Consider the following 23,337-nt stretch of genomic DNA (forward strand, 5'->3'; position numbering starts at 1 on the left):
GGATTCTTCCTCAGCTTTATCTATAGGCTGTATTTCACAAAATTCTTGCATGCGTAGTGCTTTGCTGCATAGCTTAAGTTTCATAAAGCGTAACTTTTCAAAGGGTACCTTGCCTGTTTGAAGCTAATGAGAGATTAGCAAATGTCCTTTGACAGCTTATTCCAACAAAAATAATTTCTCTGGGTTCTGTTGCCATTTCCCTGCTCAGTTGATGCTGGTATGGTGAGGAGCTGATCCCATTCGTCTTCTCAATATGACCTGTGATTTCTTTATAAAACTTTCATGTCTCCCCCTATCTTCCCCTTTGCGTGAAAGAGCCCAGTTTCCGAGTCACTGCCCAGTCCCCCGTGCCGTCTGTCCCGTAACTCTTTCACTTCTCCTGTGCCCTTGTGACGGGGCGACGGGAACCGATCCCAGGCGGCAGAACGGGCTGTTGGCTCTCCTGGTTTCTCCTGACTTTGTCCCGCTCCGTGAGCTGAGCTGGGGTCCCGCAGCGCTCCCCAGAAAGGCACAGCCGCCTCTTCCCGGTGGCGATGGCTGACGTCGGGTTGGTTCCTGCACATCCGCAGCTGGTGCTGGGTTTTCTCCTGTATGATTGTACTCTCCTCTGGCTCTCGATCCCTCAGCATGGCGAGATTCCTTTGCGATGATCTGAAGTCAGTTCTACTTTTTCTATCCTCAGCAAACCTTACTGCTTTATTATCGATTCCCCTTTCCAGATCACTGGAGCACACAACACGCGTTTCTGCGCGCCGCCGCAGAGAACGGCCTCTCGCTGTGAAAGCTGATGGTTCCCCCCTGCCTTTTATCCCAGTTGCTGCCCGACGAACGGGCTGACCTCTGCTTGAGGCTGAAGCAGCTCTGCCCCACGGCAGCGAAGTTTCTTTGCCGTGGTCAGTTATCCGCAGTCGTGCAGGCTCGGTCAGAGGACATCTGCTGAGACTGTGCCAGACCCACACCGACCCTGCAGCGCCTGAACCGGCACCTCTCTGGTCTTTGTTCTGGCTCCATCATGAGCAACCAACCGGACACAGGGAATGGCCAGTCTGTAGTTCCCACGGTCTCCTCTGAGCCCCCTTTTTACAACGGTGAGGCTTTTGCCACGAGCACCCTCCGGAGAGCGAGGCGGACAGGTCGGCTGGTGGTCCGGGGACACAGGCAACCCACAGTGCTCATGCACGCCCTGAATCTCTTAATTTGGGAACAAAATGAAAGTATATCTAGAAGTGCACAATGCAGACGGACTGTACAGAATGATTGAGGGTGGAAATGCTGCGGATATTCAGCCTTCCTTCCCATCAAGATTAAAGACAAATTTGGAATTGCTGAAAGGCCACTTAAATACTCGCTTTCAAATTTAATTTTGAAATGCTCTACTGCCCTGTAGTTACAAGACAAAACTGCTAACAATTGTGGGTAGCACTGGATTATGACTTAATGGAAGATTAATGCCTTGTTAATCCGTATAGTAAAAAGTCTGTGTTGAAATGTAGAACCTTGTGTGGTTCGTAAGAGATAGTAAATCTGGGCTTTTTTTCCCCGTAGTTTTTAGTTCATTCTTTTAGTCGCACAGTATTAGTCATCTTATGCCAATTACATGCTCAATTCTTTCCATTTAAATCTTGAGGTTGCATTATGTCTACCTACTTGTTTTAATCGTTAGCTGGTTTTGTTAAGGTGATGTCTTAACTCATACTCTTCCATCTGTTGTTCACATCTAGTGTCATTCTTGTTCCTTAGTTATCTAGTGATTCAAGTATTTGAAGCTGACACTTGAGGAAGAATGGATGGAAGCATAAAAAAAAAAAAAAAAGCTTCTGTTGTGCATGTTTGTGTTGATTTGTTGTGAATCGGATGCTGGTTCAGTCCTTCCTGCTACGTAAGGTAATTACACAGTGTGTTTGCCTGTGCGGTTTTTTATGGTTGCATTGAAAACTAAAAAGAAAAAAAAGTTACTTTTTATGTAAGTCATGCAGGCTATTTTCTGCTCTGAAGAGCAAGTCAATCTCTCCTTGATTCGTAGTGGGTCTCGTCCAAGAAATTGGTATATAGTCTCAACTCCTATTGCAACAGCAGCAGAAAAAAAATCCTTGAAAACTACTTATGTCTTAAAATGCTAAAACCAGGGAACACCTCTTCCTTCTGGTCTCTGTATCTAAAAGTCGCTTTCCTTGTGTATCTGCCAATTGGTGAATCAACTTCCCAGTCGCCTCGGTTGGCTGGTAGTCTCTCCTGCGGTTCCCTTGGCTCTTGCCAAGTGCCACGCTTCTCTCTGGAAGGCAAGAGGACTGCACGCCTCTGTGGGGACACGTGTCTCTGCCGTCCCTGCTGACGGGGACCCGCGGTGCGTCCTCTCCTGCTCTGCCCCCGGCCCTGCCTTGGGCCGTGCAGCCCAACAACGTGCTCGGCTTGGGGGGTGCAGCCTCTGCGGGGCTGCGGTGCTTTGCAGAGATTCAGGACAGATTTGTTAATGACTGCTGGAGAATGACTTGCTCAGAGAACTGTAACCATTGGTAACCAAGTTTGGATGCCTAACATAGCTCTCTGAGGCCATGGCATATTCCGGTTGTTCACTTTCTCCTAATTTCTCAACCAGAGAATGCAACGTTTCAAGGGAAATGATGTTGTGCTTGAGTAAATAAAGTAGTCATGTTCGTTACTGGATTAAAGAGTGCCTTATTCTGAAACTTCGGGAGCACGTTTTCCTCCTGCCTCTTTGATTCGCTTTGATTCACCTTATTCCACTTCTCTGGTTTCCACGTCCAGACTTTTCCCCCGCGACGGTGCATCGCTGGTAACGTTGCCAGGACCGTCCCTGGGAACAGAGCTGGAGAAGTGCCGCGCGCCTTTCCTAGGGAGGGAATAAGCGTTTCTTGCTGCATGTAGGGACTTGCAGAATTTCAGTCAATATTTGCAAATTCTTCCTCTTCCTTCATGCCATAGAATGTCTACTTGGGAGGGGAAGCGTGGTTCAAAGGTGGCGTTGGCTTGAGCAGTGAGAGACGTGGAAGATCGTCCGTTGTCGTGCTGTTATCCCTCTGGTCTGTGAACCGAGGGGAGCGTCTTGCCAGCTTCTCTGGGACAGCAGTGGAGTCAAATTAGAGCAGAAACTGTGCAGATATGTAACGTGAAAGCTTGAAATACATTGCCAGTGATTGTAGATTGCCAGATGATAGAACTGAATATGGACAATTTTTTTGATAAAAAGAAAAGGATAGTAGAGGAAGCTGTCATGAATGAACTGGAGCAGCATGAGACGTGCCTGGTGGATCAGCACGGAGAAGCTGCAAATTCTGGCGAGTCCTGTGTCCCTAGGATGTCAGTGGCGATGGGGATACAGGCTCGGCACAGTCCGAGTGGTTGTATTGGCGTCTGTGAGGAGCTACGCGCGTGGTGCAGAACAGGGATGTGATGCTGGGTGAGAGCTGGTGGGTTTGTCACGTCCCCCTGTTCAGTGGGACTGGGAGCAGCGGCGTGGACCTTCCCCCAGGCACGTTCACAGGGGTCTGGGCTCCTCTTCTCCCGACTCCACCGAGGTGAGGCACCTGAAATAGCACAGGTGCAGGAAAGTTGCCCTTTTATGGTTATATTTTAAGATCATCTTTTTGCTCTTCTAACAAAGGATTCTTGATGTACGTAAACGCTTTTGGAAACAAGGTCGAGTATTTGTATCTGATTTGCGTTTTCTGTCTTTTTTTCTATGTGAGAAATTAGCCAGTAGCACAGGCAGATAGCTGGGGAACCTCGGGCCTCTACTTTTGTAGAATTATATTTAAAAGTGGTCTCTGTAAATCTTCTGGGAAGAGAGAGTCTCCTGTTCCCACAGCTCAGACTCCGATCTTGTCTTTGAATAGATTCAGTCGCACTGTATTTCTGGTTTTTTGGTGGGGTTTTTTTCCTCTGTAAGGGCTTGAAATTTGGCAGCGTTTAACCTCAGGTGAGCAATGGCCAAAGACGCGACGCTAGGAAAATCTGAAATACGAGGCTGAAGGGGGAGGGAGCGCAGATTTCACCTCTCGGTAGGACCCCTTTGACTCTCGTTAGCAGCAGAGACGTGTGCCAGTGTTCATGCTGGCCGACCAGCGTGCTGCTCCCGGCTCTCACAGCATCGCCCGTTCGCCTTCCGCCACGCACCGCCCGGCAGCCCAGGTTTGTCTCGGTTTAGGAGCTTGGCTGGAGCAGCTGATCTGGGGTGCCGGCTGGCGCAGGGCCGTCGCAAGTGACGCAGAGCAGAGAAGCCTCTGCCCGGTGCCGCCAGCTCGGTGCCGCTGCTGCCGAGCAGGGAGAGGACGAAGCCTGGGCCGAGAGATGGGGGAAGAGTCTGATGGGGCTGGGGGGGCTGATGCTGCAGCTGGCAGCCCCACGGGGAGGAAAGCGGGACCGAGAGCAGGGGAGCGAGGCAGGAACTGGAGAGGGTGGAGGAGGAGACGCGTGGACTGGGAGGACGCGTCCGTGGGGCTGCGGGTAGTGGCGTGGGAGGAACGTCGGGTGTGAGGCGCCTTGGGAGGAGCAGAGTCGGTCGGAGGATGCAGTGAGGGGGGCTGTGGGCACTCCTGAGGTGGCAGTGGGGGTCTGGAGCTGCCCAGCGATGGGGGGACGGGAACTGGGACGGGGTGAGAGCGCAATAGGGCAGCTGGAAGCAGCTGGTTGAGAAGCAGAGGCTGAAGGCTTTGTACTTGCTGGGGCAGCAGTTCTCAGCCTTTTTTAAAAGAATGATTAAAAAAGGCATCAGTTTAAGTGTGGTAGGACAAATATACATGAAAAAGTTTTTTAGGATGTAATGTTTTTGGGCGTGGACAAGTCTTTCCTCATGTGCTCTTCCACCTCTTCCAAACTGAACTTGGTGTTCCCATCAGAAGTTTGTGTGCCAGCTACCGTGAAGAAAATTAACTCTATCCCAGTCAAAACCAGCACACTGTCTCACATGACTTCTGGGAGCTCAGCATTTTCGAAGCAGAGGGGATGCTTGTCAAGCCATCTTGGTCTCCAGGACATTCTAGTCTCCAGTGGGCATGAAAATTCTCTGGAACTATTGAGTTCAACGTGTTCCTTTCCCTGCTCCTCCCAGCTTGTCATCTGGGGGCCAAATGCTTTCAGAAGCAATAATAATGTGGTTGGGTTGTACTGAGAATTTTGACCCAAATGTTTTTCTTTTTGTTCTTCTTTGCATAATGGCTTCTCACAGAAACAGCTCTATGGGGACTTGGGCTGATTTCCACAGGTCTGTGAACATGCAGGTGTGGGCAGTAGGTTGGACAAATCAGTTTTGAGCAACGTACTCAGAACTAACAGGAAAAAATGGGGTTACAATCTTGCCATCAGTGATGTTGAAAGAGAAAAGGTCATCCAGCAAAGTAAAATGGTCTCCGAATACAACAGTAGAAAATGCCGATCTCCAAGTGGTGGCACGCCTTGCTTTCCCCGCCAAGCGAGCCCACCGACCATCAGACCACCTCCGGCGTGACTTCAGCCAGCTCTGGTTACAGATACGCTCGCGGTGGTGCAAGGCCCCTTTCCTTCTGGAAATAGTGACTGTCTTTGCTTGGTCGACGTGGGCTTGCAGAGCCCCTTAGCCATCCTTTTCCCAGCCTGTGCTCACGCTGCTCCGAGGAACACCCTGGAGCTGTTCAGGACTTGCAGTGGCAATTTTGATCAGCTCCTCTCTCAAGCAATCTGCAAAATACCAGAATACGGTTAAAACTGTCAGTTATCTACTGTGGATGATGTCGTAAAGACCATTTCCCATTTTATTTTTAAACCATGAGAAGGGGGAGAAAACACAGCATAATGACGTGTCAGAAACACTGAAGACACTTGCGACAATCTTATATTCATTTCCTCAAGTAATGCTTTTATTTTGCAGTATTGGTGATGACGTGTCTGTTTTTCTCCTGCTAGATCTCTTATTTATTTGGATCTGATGAGTCTTGCTCCTGGCATTTCTTCTAGGACTACGGTAATGTCTTTAAGGACGAGATTCACCTGTTCCGTTGCTGGGTGATGGATTGTGCTCACTCCCTGTACCGAGAGCGCCGGAGCAGACAGACGGTGATGTGGTTCCTAGCATACCCCACATCCAGGATAAACACGAACATATGGTGCCAAGGAAGTTTGTTGCGGGCCTGAGCCGAAGATAAACACTACAAGCTGTTATTTCAGAAGGGTAGCGCAGGATAAAGATTGTTGTAAGGAAAACAAATGGTGTCACAGAAACAGAAATCAGATTTGCGCTGACGTCTGTCAGGACTTCTCCGCTCCTCCGGAGACTCTGAGATGAGTCCCTGCTGCTCCTGCCACATGGCGAGTGCTGCCGCAGCCATCGGTCATCGCGTCTTCCTCCTCAGACGTAGGTGTGGGACACCCCCTCCTTTCCAAAGAAACAGCATGGATTTATGGATAAAATTAGTTTTGTTTTTTTTTTTTAATACCCTAGCTCCTATAAGTAGAGCAGTGTTCAATCTTGCAGAGTTATCACTGACCCGGGAAGGTGTACAGAACACATTTTGGAGACCCTCTGGTGGGATAAGAACTGTTTGAGTTAAAAGTTGAAGAGATCAAGTCTCTGTACTCTAAAATGAGGGTATTTTTACAGAAACAATCATATAAAGTGCAGTTAAGGAAGCATTTCCTGTAGAAATTGCTTCCAGCCCCAGGTTAAGATCTCTTGGTTATTGTATCACTGCTCGTATGAGTTCCTAAACTTGGCATGAAGCCAGCAAAAATTGTTTGCTATGAAGCAGGTGAAGAAAACAAGGAAGGCAAAAAAATTTATTGGTGGCATCTGGTGTTCCACTGAGATGATTTGGCTTTGGTTTCCCTCTCTTCTTCCAAGGAAGAGTCAATAAAGCCTGAAAAATGTAGTAGTTATTAAATGTGTTTCTATTTGATTTCGTAAAACATAAAGATATGGTTAAAAACATGCAAAGTTTGTTTTTAAAGTCACCTGACTTTTGCACCAAGAGGAGTCAGGCAGCTCTTAGCACGCCTCAACAAGGTGCCTCATCTCAGAAGACCGGGGCAGGAAACGTCCGTAGTTACTGCCCACGTCTGTCCGTAGGGCGTAGCGTGGTGCGTGCTGGGACTTTGCATTGTGGCGATTCCTCGGGCTCGTTGCTCCAACCCAGTGGGCTCTGGCAAGGGTGTTCTGCCAGCGCGGGGGGTGGCTGGCACAGGTGGGGGGTGCCCGTGTTTCGGGACGTCAGCACAGCCACCTAAACAGCGGCTGTCAGTAGTATTTAAAATTCAGTACGCAGTGAATGTGGCTGTGACTAAATACGCATCCCGAAATGGAGCACGTGCCCACGTGTTTGTCCTGAGCGCTGCCAGAGGCGTTGTCTTGAGTCCGTGGGAGCTGAGAGCGTGAACCTGGAGACCTGAACCTCTGTCTCCCCACCGGGGCGAAAGGCGGCTTTCACAGAAACACCTTTGGGGGGTGGTCAGTCTTCTGTAGCGATAGACGCTATACGCTTCCCTGGGACTGAGGGCCACCTGGTTTAAAAACTTGTCGTCTGTGGGCGCTGGGGGCCTGTGCTCTGGGGGGGCTCCCAGGACCGGCTTCCTCCTGCAGCCCAGGAGCCCGGCACGGGACCTGCGCTGAGCTCCCGCCGGGCGCTCGTGGTGAACCGGCTAGCCTTGGCCAACTGGCAACGCAAGTTGGCACGGCTGGCGTGGGGGTCTCCCTGCCCGGGGTTTTCTCACGAAAGCTGGAAACCTCTTTTTTCAGGTCTGAAGTGCGTGTGCCAGCTGTGCGAGCACACCAACTTCACCTGCCAGACCGAGGGCGCCTGCTGGGCTTCTGTCATGCTGACCAACGGGCGGGAGGAGGTGATCAAGTCCTGCGTCTCCCTCCCGGAGCTGAACGCGCAGGTCTTCTGCCACAGCTCCAAGAACATCACAAAGACCGAGTGCTGCTACACTGACTTCTGCAACAACATCACTCTCCGCCTGCCCATCGGTAAGTGCCATCCGAGTGCAAAACCGCTGTTCAAAGGCTTGCGTGAGAGGGCAGAAATAGCGTGCAGAGGATGCGACCATGGGAGCCAGCTCATGGGGATTTCAAAGGCTGTCTGTAAAACAGTAGCTATTTTTTCCCCAACTTGCTTCAGACAGGAAGGGCTAAACTGCAACTCTATTTGGGGAAATGGGAATTTCTTGCATCTCCTAAAGATATTCCTTGGTATCCCACGAGACATTAACCATAAAGAGAAATGAAGTGTCTGAAGGAAACAGACTTGTAACCTCACAGATTTTATGGGCTGGAGTTTCTCAAGGGAGTCTGTGATTTGAATTGGCATTAGCCTAGGTGTTAGGAAGGTGGTATCTGATGTACCGTACTGGGGGCTTTCCATGGGGCATAAGTCAGCAATGTGTAGCAGCTGTGAATTAGCAATTGTGAGGAGCTGAGGCCGTTACCTGGTGTTCACAAGGACATAGTGACGACCTTGCACTGGCTGAAGTTTTACAGTCTCAAGCATCTCTGCACACAATTGAGAAGACCTGCTTTAGATGGCTCCGGTAGGAATTCAGACCAGAGAGGTTTGGGAAGACGGTGGTTAGTTGTAGGTGCTGACTGTGAATTGCTTATGGGAAATGCACCCCATGTTTTTGGACGGACGAGTGTCTGGGTTGGCGGTGAGGTTTGACTCGCGATGGAGCCGCGCTCCTCGTTGTCCTTGGCTGGTCTGTGTCACCCAGTGCCGTGTCGCCGTGATCCGCGTTGATGAGCGGTGACTGCCGCTGGTGTTGGCGTGCCTGCGCCTTAGATGCAAGGGGTGCGGCGGCCCCGTTGTGCTCAGCAAGGCAGACGTGTCCTCTCTTGATGCGGTCATACGGCACCTAGGGTCTTCTGCTGGTGGTGGGAGTGGTAAAGGACACCAGGTTGTTGCTGGGAGAGGTCTTTGGCTGCTGCCCTTTCACCAATCATAGAATCATAGAATGGTTTGGGTTGGAAGGGACCTTAAAGACCATCTAGTTCCATCTTGTTAATCTGCCTTGAACTTTGGGGTTCTGCAGCTCATTTTAGCAGCTGGCAGGGCAGCTTTTGTTGGGTGTTAGAGCGGTATCATTGATTCCTGCCCAGCAGGGACCAGAAAGCGTAAGATTCCTGGTCCCAGTTAGAGGGAGGAAGAAGATTTGCACTTCCAGGAGCTCTGTGTATTACACAGCTGGTGCAGCGCTTGAGTCTGCCAGACTCAGAGTTGTGTAATGAAGTTGATTCGGTGCTTTTTAAAAATAAATATTTATACTATTTTTAGGTTTAATTATTTGACGACTCTTTCCAAGATTTGTGTTAATCTAGCCTTTTTTGAAAAAGCTGCAAAACACACTATCAGATGGTAGTTTTTTTGTATAGTTATACCAGTGAGAGATGTTACAGGTAGAAAGATGAAAATTAATACGTAATTTGCAGTTATAACTTGCATTTAAGCTGCTATCGTGTAGTACTTAGCAGAATTTAAAAGGCTGTTTCTGGAAGCACTTGCCGCATTGTCTAAGATACGGGAGGACAGACCGTGGGCAGCCGCTGTGGGAGCCTCGGGGACCGTTGTCTCCTGGCGCGGGCGGGCAGATGCTGGGTGCTGCCAGAGCCAGGTCTGTTCCCACCAGCCGCTCCGGAGGAGCCAGCCTGGGTAGAAGCCTGGCAGCTGGGAGGTCTGTACCCCAAAACCCAATCCCACCGGTTGCGTGGGGCAGGAATAAGGATTATTCAAGTATTTTTCTTGCAGTTGACAACAGAAGGGAGATACTAATAGTGGTCATGCTCTAGAAATGTAGAAGTAAAACACCGTGCTTGTTTTTTTCCAAGTTGAGATGTGGGAATCTTGGGAGAAAACCACTATTTATAGGGGAGCAGTGGAGGCATGTCTGTCGTCCTAGCGCTTGAACTGGCAGTTGCAAAACCTCTGGTTTCATATTTCCGTACCACAGAAAATTACTTACTTAATTTTTAGCTTGAGCCCTTTGCTCTAAACATTAGGGGGGATTCACGTTAGTTGGAAATACAACAGCACCAATGTTATTTGTTCACTGGTCTTTTCTGATGGCCCTTCTTCACATAAATCGTATTGCAGGAAAGCTTCGTGTGGGCCCCAGCAAAAATAAGGTTTGTAGGGGGTTGTTGCTGAGCGTGCCGGGGAGGGAGCTGGGCGGCAGAGCCCGGGCTGTCCTGGCCGTCTCTGCAGCACCCGCGCTCTCCGTTTCGAGCCGCAGGCGTACCTGGGCTCTGCCGCAGGGAAAGCCGGTTTGAACGCTGTGACCTCGGCTGCCTTCGTGGGTGCATTCCTGTGCTTGGGAAACTGCTCTTTCCAAAGCGTGTTTTTAGGCAACTCTTTGCTCAGCTTGCATTTTTCTTCTTTCACTTCTGGTCTTCTATGGCACTCGGAAATCCAATTCTAGATCTTGGGTTCATCTCTGAGGGCAAGAAATTTGAAGTGGAGGCACCACAGCAAGTAACCAGCTCTGAAACTGGTCTGACACAACGTGGAGGCCGTTCTAGGTTTAGTAATTAGTCCATTACCTTACTGGCGCTGTGAACGTTTTTGTTTCCACCGCTGAGCACAGGCGAAGCCAGGATTCACACAGCCGGGACCTGCTGTGCTTGGACCCAGGTGGGATTGCTTGGCCAGAGGTCCGTGTGCGATGTCACCTCTTCCTCCGGCACGTCACTGCGTGCCATTGTACGGCTTGTCCTGTCTTGGATGTCCCTTGCCAGCCGTGGTGGGTAACCAAGCCGGCCGCTGGGTCTGTGTGTCAGCGCCTAACTTAGCCCGCGGGCTCTCTGGTCTTTAAAACATCCCCGCTTTGGCAAGGTGCTTGTTGAAGCCAGCCCACCTCCCACCACCCTCTCTTAACAGAGTCATAATGCATGTGGCGTGACACATGGTACGGACAGCTTGATATGGAAGATCTATCTATCTATCTATCTATCCATCATCTGTCACCGCCATTGTGCAGATTGTAGTTTAAAAGCAGAGCATGTGGATATGAAAAGCCTGCCTTGCGGCAGGACTGAACCTCCCGGAGGAGGAGAAGCCTTGGGAAGGTCCGGTGTGGTGCACATCCTGCCCGATGAGACCCCCTGGTCCCTGCAGCTGCACCCAGCCAGGGACACAAGCCTGTCCTCAGCTCTTCGGCATGCCGACCTGCGAGTGTGTGGTAGTTACTGGCGCCTTATGGTGTAACTGTATCAAGAGTGACTGGAAAACAATCAAATGGCTGGCAGCGTGAGGATCTGAGGGGGGCAGAAAGCAATTTCTTTATTTTGGTTGCCTGCGCATGAATTTCTGCAGTAGAACTGTAGATGGCATTGCGTGCCTCAGCAGCAGAGCCTTGCACAAGGAGAGGTGGGTCTTGTTTGGAGTCGTCGTTTTTACGGTGTCTGAAAATACTCATCTTCTAGGACAGATTCACCCCGGATATCTGCTTTTTGTGTACTTCGTGTTGGCAGGGGTTTCATCGCGGTATTTTGCATTAACAGGTGCTGAGTTTCAAAGTGCAGGGTTAGTTTGCAGTCATTCGTGTTTTTCTGTGTTACTCTGACCTTGTTTCCAGGTTTCTAGTATTTTAACTGGGCTGCTTTCTGCCCCAGCAGGTGACTTGAGGTGACCTTCCCCTGCCAGTGGGATGTGGTAGCAGGGCTGCAGAAAACCACCTGCATGCCGCTTCCTCGACGGACCTTTCTGTGAATCCCTCTCTGTATGAGAAATTGCCTCTGTGCATCTCAGCATGTAACAGACTATTTTGAGGAGTTGCTAATAAGATCTAGAAGACCTCTTCCAGTTGTAGACTTTTCTCTCTCAGGATTTTCAGACCGTATTTCAGATCTGGGAGACAGCGCTCGTGCTCTCTGCCCCCACCCCGCTCACAAGCCTGTTGACAGATGACAGACCTTTACTTGCAGCCCTGGAGCGGACTACTGGAGCTTCTTAGAACCCGATGCTCACCTTTGGTTATGGTGGCGGGTGGCATTTGGCCCAAAGAAGAGTAAGTGCAGGCTGGGGAACTTGTTTCCCATCCCTTCCCCAGAGCAGCAGAGTTGATGTTGGCTTCAGTTACGTCCTTAGGTGGAGGCAGCGACTCCGCAGCTGCTGAACCGGAGCCTGAAGGCTCAGACACTTTACGTTTGTCCGTGTGTCTGTAGATGTGTGGAGAAAAGTTCATGCTGCTACTCGTTCTAAGCTCTCGATCTCGAAACACCTAGTGATGCTGGATATTAAGTCTCCATCTTTACGAATGCTGAAAATTGGGTGCGGGTGGGTTTGCAAATTTGTCACAGGCTGGCTAAAGCGAACGTCAGCCTCTCTGAGCAAAACCATGGGGATGTGTTCAGCGTGCACAGCCAGACAGCCGTGAGTTGGTGGGAAACTTCAGCGCAGCAAAGAATTCTCTGGTTTTAGGGTTTTTCCTTCAAAAATACCTCTGTCATTCCAGCAACAGGCAGCAGCACACAGCAAGAACAGTCTCCTCTCTGCTGTGTTTCGGGTGACCTGGCACAGCAGCATCTCTAGAACTTGAGATAAAAAGCGTATGATTTCTTTTCTGTATTTGCATAATGGAAAATGAGTCAGAGGAGGAAGGAGGCTTTATGCAACAAGATTAAGCTAATAGCAGGATTAGCAAACTGTATAATAAGTAATTTGCCAGCTCTCTTCTTTATTCCTATTGCCCAAACTGTACAAAGGCACAAATGGCCCTCGTGTCACCTACGGTGGCACGCACTGGGATGAAAGAAAGGGGAATATAATAGAATTCTTAAGACAAAAATCCTTTGAGTATATTCATATTGCCAGAGGAGACGAATGGTACCGCTTAGACTAACTGTTGGGCAAGATTCTCGTATTTTGACGGGTTTTTTTAATATCATCTGTAGGTTTTGCATAAACAAATAATTACTCTTCATTTACCTGTTTGCAAATGCCTCAAGACATTAAAGCCCTTTTAGGAGAATGGTGTACACGGATATGTTAAGTCAGACAGTGCAGTACCAAAACTTTCGTAAGGTACGTATAAATGCAGAAAATGAGAAAAATCAGCCTTCAACCAATAATTTTCTGAATAAACCCCAGTTTGAATATAAATTGCAAGGGAAATCTCTTCAGTCGCTTACGGACCTTGAGAGCTTCCCAGGTCTGAGGGGCCCGGGATACACAGGCTGTGCTGCAGGGTGGGGGTCAGGGCAAGGCTCTGCCTTCCCCTCCCCTGGCTCTTTGGCGTTCCTCGTCTGTTACTGAACAGGATGGAAAGGTCTCACTTCGTTTTCCCAGCACGGACTCGGTCCAAGAGTAGAGTTAGAAGGAAGGTCTGGGCAATGGGTGAAGAGACAAGACACAGTTCTTCTCACTAACTTTCCTAAAATGTTAGTGATGGATAAAAACAGGGAGGGTGAGGAATGGAGCAAAAACAAAAAAAGAAGAGGAGGGGAAATATTTTTATATGTTTGTTTCTCTCTTCTGTGTGGCTGTTTTGTTTTCTCTTAACTGATGGTTTCTGAAAGCCACTGCTAGGGTTCAGTGGCCAACATTAACAGTTTGTGTTACTACTCTGCTGCAAAGTAGTTACACAGACTTGATTTAGCTGGCTGCTTTCCGGTTTGGGTTTTTTGTTTTGTTGTTGTTTCTTTTTTTTTTTTTTTTAATGAAGGAAATGAACTTGTGTGCTATGGCATGGACAGCCTCGGCTGGTGGTCAGGGCTCACAAAAAGTGGGAAGAGCCGCTTGTGACCAACCTCCATCTGGACCTTGTGCCTTCCAGCCTGCTGAGCCTGGTCCGGGGGCCCTGCAGAAGGTGCGATGGCTGGGACCCGCGTAGGCCAGCGTGAGAGGTGCCTGGACACATCAGCCTCTAAATGAGGGACGTTCTCCTTCTGGCTGTCAGGAGGTTAGCTGGCTGTGACCCAGAGCACGGGCTGTCAGCTTGGGCTGTAGTGGTGCAGAGCTGCTCAGAGACCGAAAGAGCTGCGCGAGATGCACAAACCTGTTTCCTCTTCGTGCCGGTGCAGCTCCTGGGATAATCCAGTCCCCCAGTAGGACCGATCTCCTGAGGTTCTCCTCAACACAACCCCTGTGGGCAGAGTTCCAGCCTGTCATCGCTGCTCTGTGGGTGTCTCATTCTCCAAATATTTCACATACTTTTGTCCATCTTGGCCGTCCCAGGCTCGTGTTCTCTGGAGGGATTGGTAAGAATACAGAGGAGGCAGGGGAGCGGGGAAATGGCAATCCAGATAACGCGTCCCTTTATCTCGTAGCTGTATCCCCGATGGGTTTGCTTGAACTTCTGGGTCCTTAAGCAGACCTTTCCCAGCTGATTTCTGAAAGGGGTGACGGGGTCTGTAGTCATGGTGGAAGCTGGAGAAACTTAATTTTAGATTCTAGGCCAAATTGTATACTTCTAAAATTGTTTAAAAGTATTCTGTATGTCTGACTAGAGCCCCCCACTAGATGCAATATATTTTCTTACTACATTGGAAACCATACAAATTTTTTTCCCCCGAGTAGCTTAGGGACTTAAACATGCATAATTGGGGCTTTTAGAAGTCTTAAGGTGCCCATTATATGTCAAAAGCACGGCAAACGTTGTATGTGAGAATGTCTTTTCCATTGGAGGAAAAAAAATCCTTCCTTTTTTTGTTGTTGTCTGAAAGTACTCTTTTGTTTACATGACTTGGAATATAACTATGCCGTATTGTGAAATTGCTAAATGCTGCCAGATGTGTTATTTTTGTTTCGTACATGGCAACATGTCTTCAGCTTCTATTCTTGATTAGTAAGTCATTGAATAGTACATCTGAAATCAGATTGCAAAATGTTGTGATTAATGGTGTTGATTTGATGGTTTTAGGTAGTCATGAGGGATTTTCTTATTTCCCAAAGAGTTTGACATTGCACAACTGCTGTAAACATTACCACACTTACTTGGTGATGTCGCCTTTAATTACTGTTTGTACCTTGCGTCTCGTGTGTTTTGCGCTTGTGCTGCTTGTCACTTGTGTGCGTGGTTGGTGCTGGGGAAGCCCCGGGGGTCATGGTGTGCAAGCCCGGAACTGGGCACGGCTGCGGTGCTGGCTGCAGGACACCCTGCTCAGCATTGAAGATGGCCTCCAACCAACTGAAAGCAGAAGTCACAGCGCTGGTACTTCTCAAGTCTCCTGCGTGTGCTCTATGAAGAACTGGAAGGGGTTTGAGTAGTTGCCACCAGCCTTGATCCGCACTTACTCTTTGGTGCAGCCAGTAGACTAAAGGATGACAAAGGAGGTTTCCGGTTGACTCCTTCCAAGAAGCTTCTCTAGACAGTCAGGATCTCTTCGTTTGCCAGGAACTCGGTGGACACCCCGTGCAAACTGGCCCGGACACCTCAGCTTCCAGTCTCACTGCTAACTTGCCTTCTGCACTTGAGCTCTCTCAACTTAGCAGCATCTCAGAGGAGACCTGTAAGCATCACTGAACTTGATTTTATTCTGAGCAACTGTCACTGCATAAGTCATAAAGCTGGCGTCTGTTTGTACTCCTGATGCTGGGTGTCACCCTCCTGAGTGGATGTGAGTCTTTGAATTTTGCTTCTGCTCCGCTCTGACATCTCGCTCTGCATCTCCAGCATGGCCGTGGGTGTCCTGCCTGTGTCCCCTCCTCCGTCCTCCCGTCCAGCCAAGCTCTCTCCTGCTCCTGGCCCCAGCGTGTCGAAATGAGCTTGCTGGCCTGCTGCGCTCTCTCTGTCCCTGCTAGACCTGCCGCTTTCTCCAGCCTGCCCCGCTGCTTGCCCGGAGCCCGAAATGCCACACGGGAGGGAAATACCTCTAAAAATTAAGTTCTGATGCAGTTCTCTCGCAAATCCCGCACTGCGGTTCTTCAGTGATACAAATTGTCCTCATATACATTTTCAGTAAAAATGTGTCAGATCACTCTTCTGTTAAAATTCAAACAAATGGGTTTGTTACTTTTTTTAAAGGCGTACCGAGCATTTTTTATGAGCCCCTTAAAATTCTGCTGTAAAACCCATTTTGGTGGTTTACAATGTACAAGCAGTGCACTGCAAGTTACAAATTGTCATGCCCCAGAAGCCTAAACTGCATCGTTGTCTCACTTAATTCTGTTGGCACAGCCGTGAACCAAACCTAGATTTGCAGAACGCATGACAAGGTGCCCAGTACAGTAATATGGCTTTAATCCTAAAACCCCTTCAAAAATGGGGACTTTGTTTTAGCTTCATCTTGTGAGTCGGGAGCATGTCCTGCAATGAAAAGAGCGCTTGTGGAAATGCGCATTTCTCCACTCACCTTGCTCCAAGCCTCGATGCTTTGTGCTCGTCGTCACCCCGTTGCTCCGTTAGTCTGCAGTCCTGGCTTGTGCCGCCTCCCTGATCAGAGGGTGAGGCGTCACTGCAGCAAGCTGATGTGCAACGCGTGCAGGAACAGCTAGGAAAAGCCGAGCAAATTGATGCGTCGTGCCCTTAGCAAACTTGGCTTTTCTCCTAACTGAAGTATCTCTAGAGCAGCTTCCCAGTGTCAGGAGATCCTGGAAAGTTTTATGTATATGCACAGGTATCCATATAATTAGAAGATAAAAAGAAAGCCAACAGTAACTTACTCTTTTTTTGCCTGTACAGGTTTGCCACCTGTAACATCCAAACTGCAAGGAGACAGGCTTGAAGGTACAGAAAAAGAGAACAAAACTGGAGATTTTTAAGAAGTTTGCTTCTGGAAAGACTGGCGCTCTGGAATGGAGGGAGCTGTGAAGAAAGAGGGAAGAGGAGGGAGGCGCTGGAAGGATCGGGAGGGGGATACAGGACGGCAGGGATCGTATGCCGCAAGAAGGGACTGCTGTGCCCCGGCAGCGGCCGGCGCGGTGACGAAGCGCAGCGGCTCCGCAGCAGAAGAGGACGTGGGCGTACGGCGAGGCTGAGGCACGAGCAGGGGACGCAGCGGAAGGATGTCCCACCGGGACCACGGCTTGTGGGCGTTCGACGTGCAGCACCCCTGGCTCTGCAGCTGCTTAAGATCGCTCGCTGCTGGGAGCACGTATTTTCCTGTAGGACTGCTTTCCTACAGCGGGGAAAATCGCTGCTCCGGTTCAGGGCACGGAGCTCGTGTGCCAGTCTGCGAAGATGCCCGTCCGAGTCTCTCTTCCCACTGGTGCGGCTTTTGCCGTTCAGAGCTTCCCGAATGTTTTCCTTTTGGTACTGTTTGCGCCGGCTGAAGAACAATAAAGTTTCATCTTGTGTTCATTGCATGTTACGCTGTTTTTCAGCAGTTGGCAGAAAGAACATTTTATAGTAAGTACCTCGTGCCCGTTTGTCGCCATGCCGCAGTCGATGTGACAGAGGATACATCCCTACTGCACTTCATACCTGCGTCAGGGGAAGCCTCTGTGGGTGCAAGCGTAGTGAAACACGGCGTGGGAAATCAGTGTGCCGGGTACCAGGCAGCAGCTGCAAGGAGGGATCCTGCCTGCAAATCTCCCCGGTAACCCCTCCAGTGTCCTGCTGAAGTCTGTTAAAGGAAAAGCCTGCGGGCAAGACATAACACCTTTGTTTTCGGAATGGCTTGAATCTGCGCTGTGAATAGACGCACTGTTACGCCCTTCTGCTGTCACCATTTATTTTCTTTTCTCGCGTAGTTAAAGCACATAGTGCTAAAATGTAAAGAAGAGAAGGAAAAGGAACAGGTGAACTCTGCACAGCTCCCTTTGCTCCTGGCACTGCCGAGCCATGGGGTGCGTGGCTTGGCAGGCTCCCTGAGGAAGAAGTTCTGCTGTAACGTGGGCTGGAGGAAGTCACTGAAGTAACCTGAGGTCTCTGCTACCATCAAAATTCCCATTACAGCGCACACAGTGCTCAGCATTTGCCTAAAGGGAGAGGGGGGCTTTTTCTTCTCTCGGTGGCTAAGGGGTGGCTTTGCACTCTTTGGTCTTCCGTGGCCCTTAGACCCCCTGTTTGGTACTCGTGATTCTGAGCGTTGAGGGGTTTTGGGTCGTGTTTCTGTTTTGTTTTATTTTTTGGGAGGGGTGTGTTGGTTGATTGGTTTTGTTTTAAGCTTATTTACAATTTTGGGGGCATTAAGGGATTAGTGTGCATATGCAAGTAAACGCCTTAATAATGTATTCCTATAGCTTCTTGATATGTTTTTTACCGCTATAGTTTTAAATTCACTATCTAGGACAGTCCCATTTCTTGACCTTTGTGAAATACAGCTTTGTGAACACAAGTTCCGAAAGTGGTCTGTCTTAGGAGTCCTTTTAACGCCTCGTTTACTAGAACTTTGTATTCCCGTATGCGTTAAGCATTAGGAAATCGTTTTTTTCCAAGGATTTGTTTTCAGCAGGGACAGTGTGCTCAGAAATTTATACGCAAAACTGTCAAGTGTGGGAAGGGCACTGTGCCCACGGGGTGTAAAGCCGGTGAGGTGTGTCTCGCTGTATGCCGATTACCCGCGCACGGAGCTGCCGCCCGTGGTACCGTGCACCAAACGCCAGTCGGGGCGGTGGGCGTGCTGGCGGGCGTCTCGGTCGGGCTCCGCAGTGAGCTTGCTGGCCCTGTCTCTTCACCCGCTGCCGCGGGGAGCCGGGGGATCGGCTAACTGCGGATGAACAGCATTTTGCCAACACGAACAGATTAAAACGGCGTGCTCTGTAGGGTCCCTGCTGCGGTTTTGGAACTGCAGTTACAAGGAAGTGTTGTTCAGGTGTCTGCTGTCGTGAACGGTGCTGAGCGGTGGGGTGGGACCAGCCGGAGAAGCTGGCGGCTGGGATGCGTTGTGCTGTTGTCTGCCTGGGTTTAATGCCAGCTACGTGGAGATACGACCGGCCAGGCCCCTGCGGGCAGGGTGACGTGTCAGCGTGTCCGAGGAGCTTTGCTGGGGCTGTCCCGGGGCAGGCGCGGCAATGGTCTGTACGGCACCTTACCGGCCAGCCACGCACCACCGAACGTCTCTGCCGGTGATTCCTTGAGGAACTGCTGGTGGTGTTCATGGTGATCGCGGTGCTGACCTGAGCCCAAGGTACCCGCAGAAAGGTGCGGGGGGCAAAGACTCTGTAACTTTCAGAACTGCGGTCTGTCTCGCTGCTGCCAGTCCCGGTCAGGATGACTCTGGAGATCATTAACTCTTAATACGTCATCTGCTCCGCAGCCCCATCACTTACTGTCTTTTCCCCTCCACCCCGCTCTCCTTGTGTCTTCTGAAAGCGTCGGAGTCATCCAGCAAAGCCAGTGCAGGACCCGTGGTGCTGGCGGTGACGGTGGCGGTGCCGGTCTGCATCCTGTCCCTTGCGGCGGTGCTGGCGGCATGCACCTGCCAGGCCCGGCGCTGTGCCCGCCGCAGGGCGAAGCAACCCAACGTGGAGGAGCCCCTCTCCGAGTGCAACCTGGTGAACTCCGGGAAGACGCTGAAGGATCTCATCTACGACATGACGACCTCCGGCTCTGGCTCTGGTAGGTGGGGGCTGCCCAGCTGCCCTGCCCGCTGCCCTCGGTGTGGCTGCCGTGCCTTCGCCGCCAACTTTTGGAGCAAATGTTCTTGATGCTTAAACCAAAGGCAAACGTGCCACCTTGCTTGTAGGGCGATGAAAGTCGGCCACCGGGCAGAGGGTGCAGGTGGGGGTCTGACCTCAGAGGCTCTTACACCGGTGACGGGTCTTACGTCAAGGGAGGTTTTGTGCCGATACGCTTGGCCATGCCTTACGGCGGCAACAGGGCTTTGTTTGCCCTTTTTCTGTCAAATTACGCAAGTTCAATTCTTTGTTTGAATGGAAGAGTCCAAAATGTTAATTCAGAAGTCGGTTTCAAGTGTGAAACAAAACACTGCTGGCTGATGTGGCGTAACTGATAATAAAAGGTACGGAATTTAACTGATGAGTCAGGATGCCACTTCTGACATTTTGATAGCGGTGCCAAAATAACGTTACTCCAAATTCTTGTTTTGAGCAGAACGCCAACTTTTAAAATATATTTCCCATTTCTGATACTCTATCTACTGCGATGCCTCCGTTGCTGTTGAAATTCAGGTTCGTCAGGCTGGTGGCACGTCGGTGTGTAAAGCCCAGCTTTCTGTCACTAGAATTTTTATTTACTTGAAAAAGACGTAATTCATGCTTACTTTTATTTATAAATGAAAAATTTATAAATGCTGCTTAATTTAATTTATTTTCCACGAACTACATGCCTGGCAGGATGAATTTAGGGTACTTCCCTGATGGTTTTTCACAGATAGAACGAGCAGACTTCGGCCTGTTTACCCTGAAGTTGTACCTGTTCGTAGCCATCCCTGAGCTAAGAGCGGGGCGTTACTTGTGCCGACCCACAGTGGAGGCAGGTTGAGCCCCATGTGCACCCCCAGTTTGTTCCCATTTCAGCCAAACGGGGAGTTTTCTGCGCTGTGGGCAGCAGGACCAGCCCGTGTGAAGGGGGTGCGGGGGCTCTGACAAGGAAACCGGAAGGAAAGGTTGAATAAATTTGAATAAGCTGTCCTTCAAACTGTAATTTTTTTCTTGCTGATTATTTTGCTCTGTTAAAAGCAAGGTCGTCTTGATTTAAAAGTAAACAAAATAAATAAATTTCTTTGTTTTAAGTCCCAAACAAATACAGTATCCAATCAGACGAGGCAGGGGTTTATGGCTAGCAAAACAAAATGAAATGACTATGATAATTTTTTAAAAATTATCTATTTATTTAAAATTTTTATTTATTTTATTAGTTTGGGCCCGCATAGTCTATGAAAGCAAAGTCATGAGTACAACTCACTGGAAATGTCCAGCTTTGGGCTTTAAAGATCACTGCTGAACTATTTCACAAATACCCATCTCTCCTTTTTGCACTAGGTTTACCTCTGCTTGTGCAAAGAACAATCGCGAGGACTATTGTCCTGCAGGAAATTGTAGGAAAAGGCCGATTTGGCGAAGTCTGGCGGGGAAAATGGTGCGGGGAAGATGTAGCTGTGAAAATCTTCTCCTCCAGAGACGAGCGGTCCTGGTTTCGGGAGGCAGAAATTTATCAGACCGTCATGCTGAGACACGAAAACATCCTGGGCTTTATTGCTGCCGACAACAAGGGTACGCTGCTGGTCGCGTGAATCCCGGGCGCTTGTCCTGGAATGGCTTTCGCTGCCCCCGTTCCCATCTGAAACGGCACTTGGAACCTTGCAGCTCTCCTGAGCTCCTTCCCGGTGGGGCGGCCGGCAGACTTGTTCGTTTGCGTGCCTGAGCCGGCCACAAAACAGGGAAGCCTTTTCCTGGCTAGTTTTTTTAATAAAGCTGAATAATCTTGCTTCTTCTGGGTAGATAACGGGACGTGGACGCAGCTGTGGCTCGTCTCAGAGTACCACGAGCAAGGCTCGCTGTTCGACTACCTGAACAGAGGCACGGTGACGGTGGAGGGCATGGTGAAGCTGGCACTATCGGTGGCCAGCGGCCTGGCACACCTCCACATGGAGATCGTCGGCACGCAAGGCAAGGGCTTCCCTCCCAGTTGTCCTTCGGGTATTTTAGGGAGCTTCAGCGGTATTTGCAAAAACGTTTATGGGTGATGTGGTACGGTAAAGCGTTTTGCAAACTGTTGTACCGCAGTAATTAGCGTATGTAGTACAGTATAAACAGAATAGGAATATCATCCTCCTGCTTTCGCTGTCTGCGCCTCCTTCCACGTCTTTACGTGGTGGATGCCGGTGGAGCAGCTGTGCTAGAGGGGAGTGCTCACGACGGAGTTCCTGAATGAATTCAGAGCTTGAACTTAGAGTTTCTCTTTTTGTGTTTCATTCCTGAAATAGAGATATTGGACAAAAATGCCCTCAAGTTTTGTTTTTATTTGACGGCACTTAGTAGAGCCTTACTTAGTACAAAATAGGTTTCAAAATTTTTTTACAGAGTATAGTAATGAAGTTGCATAAAACTGTTGCTGCTTCCTTGCTCATTATTTTAAAATGCATACTGTTGCTTTCAAAATTGACGGCGCTTTCTGTTTCTGTGAACAGGCAAGCCAGCGATCGCGCACCGAGATCTGAAATCTAAAAACATCCTAGTGAAGAGGAACGAAAGCTGCGCCATCGCGGACCTGGGCCTGGCGGTGAAGCACGACTCGGTGCTGAACACCATCGACATTCCCCAGAACCCCAGGGTGGGGACCAGGAGGTGGGTGAGGGCGGCTGTCAGCTGCCGGCCTGGTTCGCCCCGTGGGGACGGCTCCGCTCAGCCCCCCGGCCCTCTCCTCCACCGGTGACTTCCCCTCTGCTTTTGGCGGCTGCCGAGCACTGGCAGGCCTCACGCTGGGTGGTGCGGGAGGCGGTTGCCAGCCCGACTTGGGATGGAGCTCACCGCCCCACCTGGAGCGCGGCTCTGCGGCGTGGACATGGCGCGTCGGTCGCCCCGCGTCCTTCTGGGCCTAGCCAGGGCATCGCTCCCAGCGCCGTGAGGCGGTTGGCGGCCGAGGGCGAGGTGAGCAGCGGAGCAGAGCTGCAGACCAGCGCCTCTGACGGAGCACGTGCTGGGTTTCTACCGGCAGCCCGTCCCTGGCTGTCGACGGGGTTCCAGGTGGCTTAGCACACAGCAAGCGCTTGCTCTGCGCAGCACAAAGCCTTGCCTCAGGCTTTCTCAGCGTTGCGTTCAGCACCCAGGCCAAGTCTCTTGCTCCCACTCGGGATCGCTGTCAAAAGGAGTTTCCCTTTTCCCGGTAGGACCGGCTGCTTCCCGGCATGCGGCGGCAGTCTTCTGTACGAACCCCCTCTAGCAAAGTGACCTTTGTGTGCTTTAAAGGTACATGGCTCCTGAGATACTTGATGATGTGATGAACATGAACATCTTCGAGTCCTTCAAGCGTGCAGACATGTACTCTCTTGGGCTGGTGTACTGGGAGATCGCCCGAAGGTGCTCCGTTGGAGGTGAGGTTTCCGGCCTTTCCATTTTGCAGTCCAGACCGCTTTTATCTTAAATAAAACAAAAGCACTCTCATTTATCGTGGCAGTACGTGGTGGTAGAAGCGTGCTGTGGAGCAGTTGTTCAGGGTGGCCCCAAGCGTTCCTCTGTTCTCTCTCATTGCCTGTAAAAACAATTTGTTTATTCTGGGGCAGGTACTTTGGATTTTGTGTAATCTACCCAATAAATCTTTCCTAGGGATCACTGAGGAATACCAGTTGCCTTACTATGACGTTGTGCCTTCTGATCCTTCGATAGAAGATATGAGAAGGGTAGTTTGCGAGCAGAAGCTCAGACCAAATATTCCAAACCAGTGGCAAAGCTGTGAGGTAAAAACAGTTTTCCAGTTTATTACAAAGCATATTTAAATTAAGACAGGATTTCTCAGTGAGACAAAGGGAACCCGATGTCCAGCCTCTCCTGAACTGAAACGCGTTGCAGATGTCTAGCT

The 23,337-nt window shown here is 50.0% G+C and overlaps 1 protein-coding gene across 6 annotated transcripts in view; it reads left to right on the forward strand.

Annotated features, from left to right (window-relative positions):
* The window catches only part of ACVR1C (activin A receptor type 1C), a 35,386-nt gene that overhangs the window by 4,764 nt on the left and 7,285 nt on the right, over positions 1 to 23,337 (forward strand). For 5 of the 6 annotated variants that reach the window (XM_054829804.1, XM_054829807.1, XM_054829808.1 and 2 more), the window contains 7 exons: positions 7,724 to 7,954; positions 19,171 to 19,416; positions 20,802 to 21,032; positions 21,261 to 21,428; positions 21,950 to 22,106; positions 22,728 to 22,852; positions 23,085 to 23,215. In XM_054829804.1, coding sequence (XP_054685779.1) covers positions 7,724 to 7,954; positions 19,171 to 19,416; positions 20,802 to 21,032; positions 21,261 to 21,428; positions 21,950 to 22,106; positions 22,728 to 22,852; positions 23,085 to 23,215 — 1,289 coding nt within the window. The remainder of the gene's footprint in view (positions 1 to 7,723; positions 7,955 to 19,170; positions 19,417 to 20,801; positions 21,033 to 21,260; positions 21,429 to 21,949; positions 22,107 to 22,727; positions 22,853 to 23,084; positions 23,216 to 23,337) is intronic. The other variant, XM_054829809.1, reaches the window with a different exon arrangement.

This window comes from Grus americana, chromosome 6, assembly GCF_028858705.1.
Source record: "Grus americana isolate bGruAme1 chromosome 6, bGruAme1.mat, whole genome shotgun sequence".
In the NCBI taxonomy this organism is placed as follows: Eukaryota; Metazoa; Chordata; class Aves; order Gruiformes; family Gruidae; genus Grus; species Grus americana.